Source organism: Sphaerodactylus townsendi, linkage group LG01 (assembly GCF_021028975.2).
Source record: "Sphaerodactylus townsendi isolate TG3544 linkage group LG01, MPM_Stown_v2.3, whole genome shotgun sequence".
Classification (NCBI taxonomy): domain Eukaryota; kingdom Metazoa; phylum Chordata; class Lepidosauria; order Squamata; family Sphaerodactylidae; genus Sphaerodactylus; species Sphaerodactylus townsendi.
The window spans coordinates 99,971,774-99,985,429 of record NC_059425.1 but is presented as its reverse complement, the minus strand read 5'-3'; the positions used below and the strand labels follow the sequence as shown (position 1 = coordinate 99,985,429).

The 13,656-nt window shown below is 39.6% G+C and overlaps 1 protein-coding gene across 1 annotated transcript in view; it reads left to right on the top strand.

Moving 5' to 3' along the window:
• The window catches only part of PLEKHG1 (pleckstrin homology and RhoGEF domain containing G1), a 170,308-nt gene that overhangs the window by 94,249 nt on the left and 62,403 nt on the right, over positions 1 to 13,656 (top strand). The window contains exon 3 of the mRNA XM_048505306.1: positions 5,450 to 5,988. Coding sequence (XP_048361263.1) covers positions 5,450 to 5,988 — 539 coding nt within the window. The remainder of the gene's footprint in view (positions 1 to 5,449; positions 5,989 to 13,656) is intronic.

Genomic DNA, 13,656 nt, shown 5'->3' with positions numbered 1-13,656 from the left:
TGGTATCTATTGTCCTGTTCTTGAATTGAATGATGTCATGTTTCATTTAAGGCTCTTAAACCATGCCGAGGACTGCATTTGGTGTGGGCAGTGAGAAAGCTGTGAATCAGGTTTCTGTGGAGCCTTTTGTGTTTAGGGTTTCGATAGCAAAAAGCTGACTCGTGCAATATTTCTACCAAAGGAGCTGTGTAGACTAGTAAGACCTTCTCATTTTACCTGAGTGCCCTAGTGTAGTAATTTTGGAGCTGCTGGAGTTGGAGAATGCATTTATCTTCAGTTACACAGGTAAGCGGCAAGTTTTTTGAGGGAGCTTAGAGAGTGGGGAAGAACTTGTTTGTTTTCTCCTTAAAGAGCTGGAGACATTCCACAGTGATGAGGTACTGTCGCAGAGAATTTTTCCTCACAACAAGTCTCTGGACTCTAACTTACAATAGGGCATGACAGAAGGCTGTATAATACGATATGACAGCACATTTGAACTTGGAAACCGAGGCAAACCAGTGAATGAATCTCTTGCTGTCCATAAACTGAAGTTGCTGTAGAAACCTCAATTTAGCATGATTTTGGGGGGTTAGGAGTACCATAATATTAAGTGCATCACTGGCAGCATTTGGTATTTATTGAATGATTTACCATACATATAGTGTCTCAGCTTTAGAAAACAGGTATATAATGTAGCTCTGTGAAGAATACAAATTTTACTTGCTCTTCTAGAATGCTTTGGAATAACAATTAGTATTTTTAAATACAGCTGAGCTATCCACACTGCTTATAAGCATTTTTGGATGATATTTGACAAAACATTGATATTCTAACAGAGTACCTTAATTGGTTATAATTCTGTGACAGAAACATTATGAATGGTGGATTTAGTTAACAATTTTCTTGATCAAATTGCTTGTAGTTCTTGTTCAGCAACATGCATCTGTATGAATAAATGTTTAAATTCATAACATTTTAAAACTAAATTTAATTTTAGACATTTTTCAATGTTTTTTAACTTTATTTGTATAATCAGCAGTCTTTCATTTCTTGAAACTTAATTTCTTATCAAGAATAGGATCAGGGTAATAATCTGAAGCTCAAATCTGATTGCACGTGGCATAAATATTTTGTACTGGAAGTATAAATTGAAATTAAATCAGTGGCAATTTTAAAGTTAAGTGTTTGATAGGTGAGTTGAATAGAAGCATCTCTAGTGAAAGCACATCAAACAATTAAAAATGAAATATAAATGGTTGTGAAGTTCAACATTTGACATTGTTGAGTTTCTCAAGATGCATTATAATACATTGTCTCAGAATGTACTTTTGACTGTGGTCTTTAAAAGGTCAGAAAGAGAGGAGATCTTCCGTGATAATGGGAAATACAGGGGGTCAGGTTATGGTTAAGGATAGAAAGTACAGTACAGCACATTTAATTTTTAAAAAACTTAATTTAAATTAACGTTAGATTAACATCTGTGGGAAAGTACTTGCTTTATGTGTGATCTTTCAACTTGTGGTATCTAATGTTATACTTCGCCTGGCATTGTAACGCAATCTCTGTGGGTCACTTTTTTTGTTCATTTAAAGCCTCTTGGAGTGTCAGGGAATATGCCAGACAGGGTGGGGAACTTAAATACATTTCTGGAAAGGTATGAACAAGAAGGGATCATGTTGCTGAAACACATTTCCTTGTGAGTGTTGATAAACATGCAATTATCCTTTCCAGTGCTTGGCTAGCACAAATCACGTCCTGTCCCATCCCCCAATACTTGGAAGTATGAAAATGTGAAAAGCAAGGGTTTCTCTGTCATTTTAAATACTGAAGAAGACAATTTGTGACATAAGGCTGCTTTTTAAAAATAGCCTTGTTTCAGATTTTCCTTTGTTCCTTGCAGCAGATTTGTGATGTCTCCTGTCTCTATTACTGGTAGCCAGTGGTATGGAATGCAGCATGGCAATAACACTGGTTAGTCTAGCTAAATGTTAAGTGCGGCAGATAAAAACTCAGCCAGTTTTCACTGTTTTCACTGTTCCACTGACCTAATGCCAACTATTTAGATCTGCCTAGGTACATTTTCTTTGGTTGAAGAATCCCTGAAGCTGAAAGGACTTTGAAAATTATTCTGAACAGCTACCTGTTATTGCAGGTTTATTGTGTATTTATTTGAATTCTAGCTCCCCCTAAAGGCTCAAAAGGTATAACCATTCCTAAAAATATTGTACATAGTTGCCATTAATTTCCCCCAAAAAACCAGAATTCAGCTGCAGACTTCAATATCCAGCCAAGCTGGTTCTGCTGTGGAACTCAGGGGTCACTTACTACTTTCATCATGTCAAGCCTCATTAGACCTGCTCAAAGGCATCTCAGCTGGGACAAAAACTGTGGACATCAGAAGCATGTGCCAGGGTTTTGGTTGCCAAATGCCAGGAAAAGGCAGCTTTTTGATCTTTGGGCTAGTTGCCAGTTTTCTTAAAAACAAAACAAAACCAGAATCTAGCCTTGTTGCTAGAATTTTGAAGTAAAAATCTTTTTCACTCAGGGCTAGGGTTCTGGTACCATCTGTGGCTTGAAGGTAGGTCTGGAGGCATACTCACTAGCCCCTGCCATCCGAGTATCAGCCAAACAGGATATTTGGCCTTGTGGCATACAGCAGGACAGTACTGCGTGCACATACGGTACACAGTGAGAAACCAGGAAATAATGTATGCAGAGCAAATAGAGAAGTGATAGAAATTAGAGAGGGATGACTCAGGAAATTGAGACAGGCTTAATACTGGTCAGTTCTTACAGACATTATATTGTTAAGGAATGTAATATATGGCCTTATGCCATAATGGTAGGCTCAGCAAACTTTCTGGTAGAGAAGCCAGGTCCGTTGGAGGAAGTCTCCTGAGGTTGGAGGAACGATTCAAATTTTGCTGAGCAGAGAAATAGGACATTACACAAAACATTTAGACTCTTTACAGATGGGAAGTGCTGAAACTAGAACTGAGAAGGAAAAGTATATCCATTACCAAGAAAACATCTGCAGTGTGGATAATTCCACTCAAGAAAGTAACTAACATGTCAGTGTGCACATGTAGTCATGTACCATACTCCCTTTCATAGGTAGATGCATGTACAACCACTGTGGACAACACAGAGACAGAACATATAAAATGTCTGTTTGAAACATACACCCCTCATATGTGGCTTCATGAGAGCCAGCATGGTGTACTGGTTAAGAGTGGCGGACTCTAATCTGGAGAACCAGGTTTGATTCCCACTCTTCCATATGAACGGCACACTCTAATCCGGTGGACCCGGCTTGTTTCGCTACTCGTACACACGAAGTCTGCTGGGTGACCTTGGCCTAGTCACATTTCTCTTACAACTCTCTCAGCCCCACTTACCTCACAAGGTGTCTGTGTGGGGAGGGGAAGGGAAGACAATAAGGGCAGCCCCATCCACAGTGGAGGCAGTGGGCCACTGTGCCATTGTGGTGCCACCCCGCCACTCCCAAAGAAGCTTTCTGGCAGTATGGAGAGGCTTGCAAAACATCTTTGAAAAGAAGTGGGCAAAAGACCTGACTTGTTAGCCCCAGGCTAGCCAGATTTCATCAGATCTCATAAGCTAAGTGGGTTGGCTCCGGCAAGTATTTGGATGGGCTACCTCCAAGGAATAGCAGGGGTGTGGCCTGGAGGCAGACAATGGCAAGCCAGCTCTGAATGTTTCTTGCCTTGAAAACCCTATGTGGTCACCATAAGAACATAAGAAAGAGCCTGCTGGATCAGACCAGAGTCCATCTAGTCCAGCACTCTGCTACGCGCAGTGGCCCACCAGATGCCTTTGGGAGTCCACCAGATACCATAAGTTAGCTGTGACATGATCACACACACACACACAAGCACTCAAAAGGAGAAACAACCTTGAATTCTTCTTAACTTCTATAATTTTCAGGCGTAAATTTGCAACATACAAATGCTATGACTAATACTGCAGGTTTCAATTTTTGTTCTAGTATTTGCCAAAATCATGTTTTAAAAGTGGTGCTGCTATTTGGCATTCTTTTTTTTGGGGGGGGGGGACATATAATAGTAGGAAGATAACTAAAATGTGCATTATGGAATCCTTAAAAACCTTGACTATCCTTCCCCCCGCCCCCAATTCTAAGGATTTGTTTTATTTTAATTTACCTCAGTGCTCTTTTTGTTTATGTTGCATTAATGAACAGTGCAGTGTTGACAAAGCAAACATGACTTACTAGTGCATTCAGGTTATCTGTAAGTGAGACAACATATCATTGGGACAGGAAGACAGACTACAAAGTGATTGAATGAAATGGGACCTTTTTATGACCCAGCTATGGTAGCTAATCAGGTGTCCTTTGACACAGATCTTTTGCTATATGTCTTATGATAAATTAGCGGAAGCCTTGTCCAGTTATCTTGTTTATCCAGGTTCCAAGCCAATTCAAGTCAGCATAGCAATATTCTGTTTTAGTTGGCCTTTGATAAACATATACACATTTCTTTATCAGAAACCCGAAATAACTTTTTTTTGCCAACTAATGGAGTTTTATACAATTGTGTGAATACTCTTTAGCAGCATGATACTATAATTATTGCTGGATTGTTTCTTTGCATGTACATTTTAAAAATTAAAGCAAATATTAAAAAATGTGAAACGTTTCGTCTATAGATTTTGATTAGGTTCAATAGTTGGAGCTATTCCAGTAAATGCTGTAACAGGGCTCCTGAGCTATGTAATGTGAACTTCTCTCTGTCACCTCTTTTCCAAGTGGGACAAGAAAACAGAAAATAAGTTGGGATCTCACTTGTAATGTGTAGTCTAGGCTTTTAAAAGAAAGGTTAAAAGGAAGATTTTCCTTTTCAACACAGGCAGCCAGGTACGTACTACAAGATCACAAGTCTGTGAGAAGGGACGGATAGAAGAACTTGACAAAACAAGGGAGAAAATCCAGCAAAGCGAGAAAACTTTGTGTATATATTAATGATGGTATAAAGAATTTCATGACCACAAATGTCGGTTGATGGGAAAAGGTGTCTCACAGAAGATAAAAAAATGAGTTAAGTGTTGTCATGCTGGGAAACGCTGATTTGTGGGCAGTGATGCATTTCTCATTTTCTGCAAGCTTAGCTAACGTCACTGTTTCTTTCATAGGCATGTTTTTGTATATTTTAATGTCGGTTGGTTGCCGATTGTGATGGTCGTGGTAACAATAACTGTTTAATGGATTTTAATGCAACTTTTATTTTTTTTTGTTACATTATGTTGTATTATTTGTTGTTGGTTTTATTGTACACTGCCCTGAGCCCTTTGGGGGTAGGGCGAGCTAATTAATTAATTAATTAATTAATTAATTAATTAATTAATTAATTAATAATAATAATAATAATAATAATAACAACAACAACAACAACAACAACAACAACAACAGCTATTTCTTTCTTTTTTTAAGATGGCTACCACTTGCCTCTTGATGAGTTGCCTCCTGTAATGGTGGGCACCACCCTCAAGGCACCCAGGACCGATCTGCATAGAGAGAACAGACGACTCCGCTACTGTGGAATCCAGACCATGGAACTGTCAGACAATGACCGTCCAGTTAGCTTCAGCTCCACGTCCTCTTCGGCTTCCTCCAGGGATAGTCACTGTTCCTTTGGCAGCAGGACCACTTTAGTCTCAAACAGTCATCTTGGTTTATTCAACCAGGACAAAGAATCAGGGGCTATAAAACTAGAGCTGAGTCCAGCCCATCAATTTCCCATCAAGGAACTGCAAAAGAATAACTTTACAGAGCCACAGACCACTGAGGGAAGTTTGGGAAGAAGGCCCAATATGCCACGGAAGGTAGAATCAAAGGAAACCAGCAAAAACTGCGTCATGTCCCTGATCAGTGAGCCCACGAGTCCAAAACTCCTCTATGTGGACAGAGTAGTCCAAGAAATCCTGGACACAGAAAGGACATATGTCCAGGATTTGAAAAGCATTGTGAAGGTAAGTGGGTCTGTTTGTGAGTGCCGATGTACATACACATGCGCGTGCACACACAAAATTCAACATGACGAGAACTCCACAAAGGTATGATTTTATTGTAAGACTTGTGTTCAGTTGCTGTTGCGGAGAGTTGAGCAGGCAGCTTGCTAGGAGTTTCAAGGGATAAATAACTGCTTCTGTAAATAAGAATATTGGGACAGCACCTGCTTATGTAGGCCCTGTACAGGATAGGAAATAAAAATTATTGTTGATTCAAATAATAATAAAAGGCTCCAGTTTGTTAACAGTTATTTTCTGACTTTTGGTGATATCTTGTAGTTTTTAGGAGGTTTGTGTTGTTTTGTTTTCACTTTTATCCTAGCAAAGGCATCATGAACATGCTATAAGTTTTCTAATTCATTGGAGTAGCTGAAAACTTTTAGGGACAACTCTGGGCCCACTGTGAGTAAGAGGTGACAAACATGAACAACCAAGTGAGTTGGAATGTCATCAGTTGCCCCTGCACTTGGATATAAGAGCTGCTGGGTACCACTAGTCTACTAATTTCATCCATATTTTCCTTTTCTGTAGAATGCGGTTGTTTTGAACACATAGATCAGCTGGTCAAAATGAGAGACCTTGCAGTAACCTACAGGCTTATAGGGAAACTATATTTATTTACTTCTGTATTGATTAGGATGCTGTAGCATCCCTGTCTAGCACAGATTTATCACAGAGACATACACATAATCTGCAGTTATAATACGTTGCTGTGGGCAACTATCTGTGTTAAGTACATTGCTAATCTGGAAAAGTAAATACTGGTCTGATGATGACACACAAAAGCAGACAGCGAGGAAAAAAAGATTACCGAGGTTTTATAGATAAAGGTAAGTTTTTAAAAAAATTAATCCCCAGAAACAAGTCCTTTCCTGCATAACTGCTTTAGGTTCTAGTTTTATAGTCAAATCTTCCCTGCAGAAAACATTTTAGAGGATTCTTCAGCAATTGTAATAGAACACTGAAACAACTAATTCTTTTTGTGTACAGGAGAAAGCAGAGATTTTGAGATAGTGTTTGGAAATTTCATTAAAGTTACTGTTTTCTTTGTATGTGTGTCAAACCAGTTTTTCAGCTAGAGAGATAACAGCCCTGCTGGATCAGACAATGAACTGTCTAATCCAACATCCTGTTTCTCAAAGAGGCCAACCAGAAATGAAGTTCCAAGTTTGAGAACCAAACTAGATGCAATGTTGGAATCTCTGTGAATGGAACTCCTAAGATATTTTTCATTAGTGGGCAGCAACTGTTAGGAGTCCCTGATTCAGGTCAGGTTTAAAGTCCCAATTTGTGGGGGTATCAGTCCTCTGAATAATTTTCCCTAACCCCAAAGGCCCTTTCTGCACAGCACAAATAAAACATCTTGAGAGTGTGAAAAGAAGTGTTTTGGAGAGGGACTCCACACAGGTTTTCCCCAAAACGTCCTCAGGATGTTTTATTTCAGCTCAACTCTGGTTTTTCAGAAAATGCTGAAGTAGCATTTTCCTGAAGTCCCTTTGAAAACATTTCCTGCTTACTGTGCGGAGAGCAAGAAACGTTTTATTTTTCCTGCCTCCTCCTGCCAGCTCTTAGTTCAGTTTCCACTGAGCAGCTTGGCCCCCAGTTTCTGCCCTCTTCAGGAGACTCAGTGCTGCCTCCATTTGCAGAATGTTCCCGTGGAGTTTTCTCTGATTGCATCTCATCTACGCATCATTTCAGTATATAAAGTTCATTAATAAAGTTAGTTTTTTCTGGCGATCCCCCACACGTGTCTTTTTAGTTTTAGTTTTGTTTTAAATAAGATTTCTTCGAAGCTACGACATCACAGTGTGAGCATCGACTGCAAAGAGGGCAGAAAATGGTGGGTGTGAGCTGCTCAGTGGAAACTGAATGTAAGAGTCGGTAGGGGGGAAGCGGGAAAAAGAACTGGTTTCCCCAGCAAAGCTTTTTTTGTCTGTGCTATCCTATCCTATGTGACCAACTCTGGTTGTCAAATTGCAACCTACTGGCTGTTTTCCCACTTAATGAAGCCCATATTCTCTATTGTGAAATGCTCTATTGTGGAATGCTTTCCCAGAAGAATTAGGGTGAGGGTCTTTCTTTGGAATTTGTCAGAAGTTATATCAAGGCCATTGTATTTGCCAGGATTTTTAATTGTGGGTGGTGGTGGTAAACTGAAGTATCTTTTGGGGATACTTATTTGGGTTTTTTTTTTTTGAAATTATGATTTGCTAGCCTCCTTGAGCCATGAGGAATGGCAGAATAAAAACAGTTTAGTAAATTAATAAAACTGAAGTTGGGTGCAAGGTAAGGGAGATAATCCTTTCTATTCCTCTGTTCTATGGTCTAAGTCTAGATTGCAGATGTAGATTCTCTCTGGCTTTTACCTGTCAAGAAGAAATGCTAGAGAGGTCAGCTCATGGATTTCCCACTGTCTCATGTTCTTTGGCCTGCAGATAGTGCCACTCCATTGTGTGATTCAAGAGAAAATATAGTCTTATTGCTTTTGGTACGGTTTTAACTGTAGTTTACTGAGCTGGGGAGAAGGCAGTAGTGAGGTATGGGAGATTTAACAATGCCATAGCCAAACCTGTGTTGGGAAGTACTATGAGTCTCTGTGGCCTGTGCTACTTACAGCACACTCTGCCAGTTGATGAACCATGATTCAGACCCTCCTGTCATTTGAGCCTGTGGAATTTTTCCTTTTATGTCTTACATTCGTAGACTTCCCTTGCTCAAGGATTTAGGGAAGCTCTGAATGGCATTCAATGATGAGTTCATTCTTTAAGTGCTATGATTTAGGCTTATCTCCCTCATGGCCCTCATTCCCATGGCCGCCCAACATCCTTCCTGTCTCCTTGAAAACTGAATGAGTGATTTTTCTTATTCACCCTGCTGATGTATATGTCACCAACTTCCTCCACAACTCTAATGTTTTCTGTTAAGAATAACATACGTGAGTGTAGATCCAGGACTTAACAGTCTTGTATTAAGAAAGGAGTTCCAATAAATCCTGAGACTGAATGTTCTCTTGCAAAGATTTCTAATAGAGAAAGTTGGGGGAGGGGGGCGACCCAAACAAAGCTATGGTTTTAGCCTTGGGCTATTATACTTCTGCACAGGTGTGTCCAGCTGTAACATTTGCAGTATTATTTTTGTCCCTTTTCTGTTTGTTTTTGTAGCATAATTAAGATTTTGAGTGGCAGTGCTCAATTGGTAGGTGAATGGGGAGGCAGGGAAGAATGCTGCATTTCAGGCTGTTGATAATGTGTGGAGCTTTTCGTTACTAATGCCAAATATACCAAATATATGTTTATGAAGCAGACATTTCTGAATTTAATTTAAAATAGTTACACTCCATGTCTCTACAAAATGGTGATTGAGTTGGCTTACAATATAAGATTATTATAACTAATTAAAATAATTAAAACCCCATTGCCTAAAAATAACCCTGCTCCAACCCAATACACTTTGGGGGGAAACCGAAGGTCTACTCAGAAGGAAGTCCCATGTTATTCAGTGGAGATTACTCCCAGGAAAGTGTCTTTAGGATTTGTAGCCATTTCGTGCCCTTGAGGAATCTTATTGCATTGTACTGTGTCCAGGGCAACATTTAACCCAGTTGTTATAATGAAAAGGGATTTTCTTACATAGTTCCTACTGCCTTTGGAAGGATAAGGTGGACAGTACAGCTGCTGCATTTCTTTTTCTTCTGGTATATTGTCCGGGATTATGGGTGAGTTATTGCTATAAGGAATTTTCTTTGTTCGCACAGGATATTTTATCTTGGAAGGAGGCTAGTCTTTGAGCAGAACAAACAAATGCAGTGCTGTTGAAGCTGCCCTGTGGAAATTGGTTTGACTGTCAGAAACATCTGAAATGTTAAAGAGGCTTTACTTTGTCTTCCTGTAGGCAATCATGAACATGCTGAGTTTTTTGACCATATAATCAGCAAGTAGCTAATTATAAGTATGATGACATTCTTCATGGTGTGATTAAAGTATTTCATATCACCTTGAAGGAAAGGGCTGCTATTGTGTCAATGCAATCTGGTCTCCCAGCTTGCATTTTCTTTGAACGCACAAACCCAAAAAGACTAGGTGTGTACTTATTTTTCAAAGGCAGAGGGCTATGCCACATATGCAGAGGTAGGCACAACTGTTTTCCAAGGAAATGTGGGCCTCAAAAATACTTGCTTAGAGGGTTCATCATGTATATATTTGAACTCCATAAGACAGAATGCAGACAGATAGGTATGTGCATCACCATTTTCTTTAATGTTTTTCCATCTACCATGTGGTGTTTTTTAAAAAGCCCCTTTCCTCTCATTGGGTCTGTCTCTTCACTTCTTGTGTGTGCACCCCACCCTCAAGTCCGCCCACTGGCTATGGGTCCACTTTTACCAGCTTCAAATTCTGGTTAAAAGTGAACCCCCATGTTAGTGCCAGCCATGACTAATATGAACACTACCGTAGTTCTTAATCATGGTTGAGAGTATCCTTCCAATGACTGTGGATCACATACTTCCTTGCTAGTTGTGGTCTGCATAGATTGAAACTGCACCCTTCCAAGTTAGCATGCACCTGTCTGTGAGCAGAGGACACATCTTCCTCCTCTTCCATATGCTGCTGAGAACAACAATCCTGACCTTGTACAGCTGGGGTACAGCTGACCAGGTAACTACATCCCACCAAATTGTTCCTTGATTGTCTTTATAACAGATGTGCAAAATCTTGACTAGATTGCATCATCATCTTGTTTTTGTTTGACATACACTAACAGCCTAAATTAATGTTGGGTAGTAGTGATATCTATGCCACTCTTTTGATCCTGATAGCCAATTTTAATAGTCTCCAACTATAATCACTCCAGATTGAACAGTCAAGACAGATTGGTATTTAATTCCTCAGTAATGTAAATGAACATTCAACATGCTTTTATACTTTTGCATGAAAGAGAGGAACTCCTCTAAAGCTAGAGAACTGCCCAGAAGATTAAAGCTATTGTACCTGCTCTTCTTGTGACAATGGGGCAGATCATTCAGCCACACTCTGTTGACTGAGTACGAATGCTCTTGTGAATGCAAATCAGTATAGATAAAAGGGTGGGAGTTAATCTACTTCACCCTTTGGCAATCTTTTCATCATATTGTCGAAGATGCCAGCCACAGATGCAGGCGAAAAGTCAGGAGAGAATGCTGCTAGAACACGGCCATACAGCCCGGAAACCACACAGCACCCAATCTTTTCATCCTTTCAGTAAGAAGGAAGAAAACAAAACACATAAAACAATTGTATAGGAATCCCTTGTAACACAGCTGAGTGGTTGTATTGTTTAGAAAGATGTGTAAATGACAGTCTTGTTTTGGATAGAAGAATGGAGATGAAATGGCTGAATCTGTATTCCAGTTTTACACAGCTCTTTCAGAATACTTGTTTAGTAAGCCTTAAATCATGGTGGTGGCCATAAGTACCCATCACTAATTACAGGAATTGACTTTCAGCTCATGTTACTGGCCAGTTTGTCATGGGCTCAGGTCCATCTTGTAGTCTTCTCAGATGGCTGCACCATGCCCCATAAAAGCACCATAGCACCCTGTGCCCACCAAGAAGAGGACTGAGGAAGGAACATATCAATAATGTAACATTTCATTTTGGATCGAGAGCTAATACCTGAGGCAGTTGTCTATGGTCCTAATTGGATACTATTCACAAGTACAGAATTGTGGAAAATGGAGTGGCAGAGCTATAAGGGGGTGGTGTGTGTGTGTGTGTGTGTGTGTGTGTGTGTGCACCGTGCACTGTGGGAACATTTTGTTCTTTTGGTGACATTGGTAGAACAACCAGAGTAATTTCCTTGTATTTTTAAAATATTTTTTCTTACAAGAGAGAATTCCATACTTGATCTTTTTAAACATCATTCTCAGGTACAAAAATGGATGTAAATTTCAAGATACAAATTAAATATAAAAATCCTATCCCAGATTCCAAAATATTAAACACTTACCTTCAAATAAATTTACACACTCCTTAAGTTGTTGTCCTAGATACTGAGAGCATTTGCCATGACCTATTAAACCAGTTTACACAGAGTTTGTATTGCTTTGCCAGTTAGGGTGTACCTTTTTCTTCCAGACATAATTTAGATTGGTAACTAATTACATTCCCTCCATTTACAGCTCATCCCCAAAGAATCAGCATAAGATTTCACAGGACTTCATAACCAGCCATACCCTTAATAGTTCTAACTGTTCTAGAGGAATATGGTTGTATTCAGTCATTTGTGGGAAGAAAATAAATGCAATTTCATTAGGATAATTGCAGCCAGTTGGCATGGCAAACTGGAACTCAGTTAAAGGCTTCAATTGTGGTTTGCCCATAGGACAAACCTGTGTGTGTTTACATTCTCTTTACAGTAGGGGTCTGCTGTGTACCATTGGTACAAGGCCTTTTGAACTAAAGTTGCTAAGGTATGTTTTGTTTCCCAGGTCCAAATATGCATTTCCGTAATAGGTTTTGCCACCAACTGGCATTTTGGATTTGTTCACCCAGTTTCAACTACTGCTCTACTGAAAAGTATGCCTGCCCTCAACAATCGCCACTAACTATGTCAGTACTAGGTGACGATATTTTGAACATTCGTGTTAGCCTCAGCATAGACTTTTGAAGTCTGCTAGTGTCAGAACAGGGACAAGGAACTTGTGCAGATTTGGAATACTGATAAAGAAAAAGGCTGTGGAACAAGACTTCTCTCTCAGTATTTCATGACTGGCTAAAAATCATGTGGTAAACAGTGTAAGAAGAAGTAACACGCAGTTATCAAACAACTAGTGCTAAATCCATCCTAGTTCTGTGACTCACCTTAGAAATTGCAGGGGGTTCGTCTAGTCCCCAGAAAAGGAAGTGAATGTTTGGCTGTAATTTCAGAAGACAATAGGGGTCTCTCTCTCTCTCTCTCTCTCTCTCTCTCTCTCTCTCTCTCTCTCACACACACACACACACACACACACACGGGTTTATTTTAATAAATGCTTTAGGATTGTGTAATGTTTCATTATGTCTGTTGCGGATTTGTTGTTTGAGAGTTTGCAACCTTTTATTATGGCTTCAGATTATGATGGCTGTTGTTACTTTGCCATGGTAGTTTTCAGTATCCCATTGGGGTTAAAAACCAAACCAGAATAATCAGTTGAAAGTTATCTTAAAAAGCTTCATGGTTATGTTGATCATTGTCCACCAGGGACTTTCTGTGGAAAATCATAATTTTTAATACTTCCACTTTTGTTTCCAGGAAGACTTTCCAGACTTATTAAATTACCAGGTTTAACATGATATAACTACCTGGGAATGTATTTTTTTTTCTACTGAATTTTGTGATCCCTGAGAGTTGGCTTCATATAAAGCTGGTTTCCTCTTTTGTCAAATTTTGTTATCATCTTTAACCTCGCCTTGGAAATAGATGCAGTGGGGCTATGCAGATAGGACCATATTTTATTTTCTCACATTATTGTGCAGAATTTAAACTTGCCTCAACTGGTGTGGTGGGGGCGGGGGGGGGGGTAGGGAACCTCTCCAAAAAATCTTTCCTACAAAATATTATGGGTTCACCAAATGTGGAGGTAGGGGTAACTCTTACCATAGTGATGCTCCA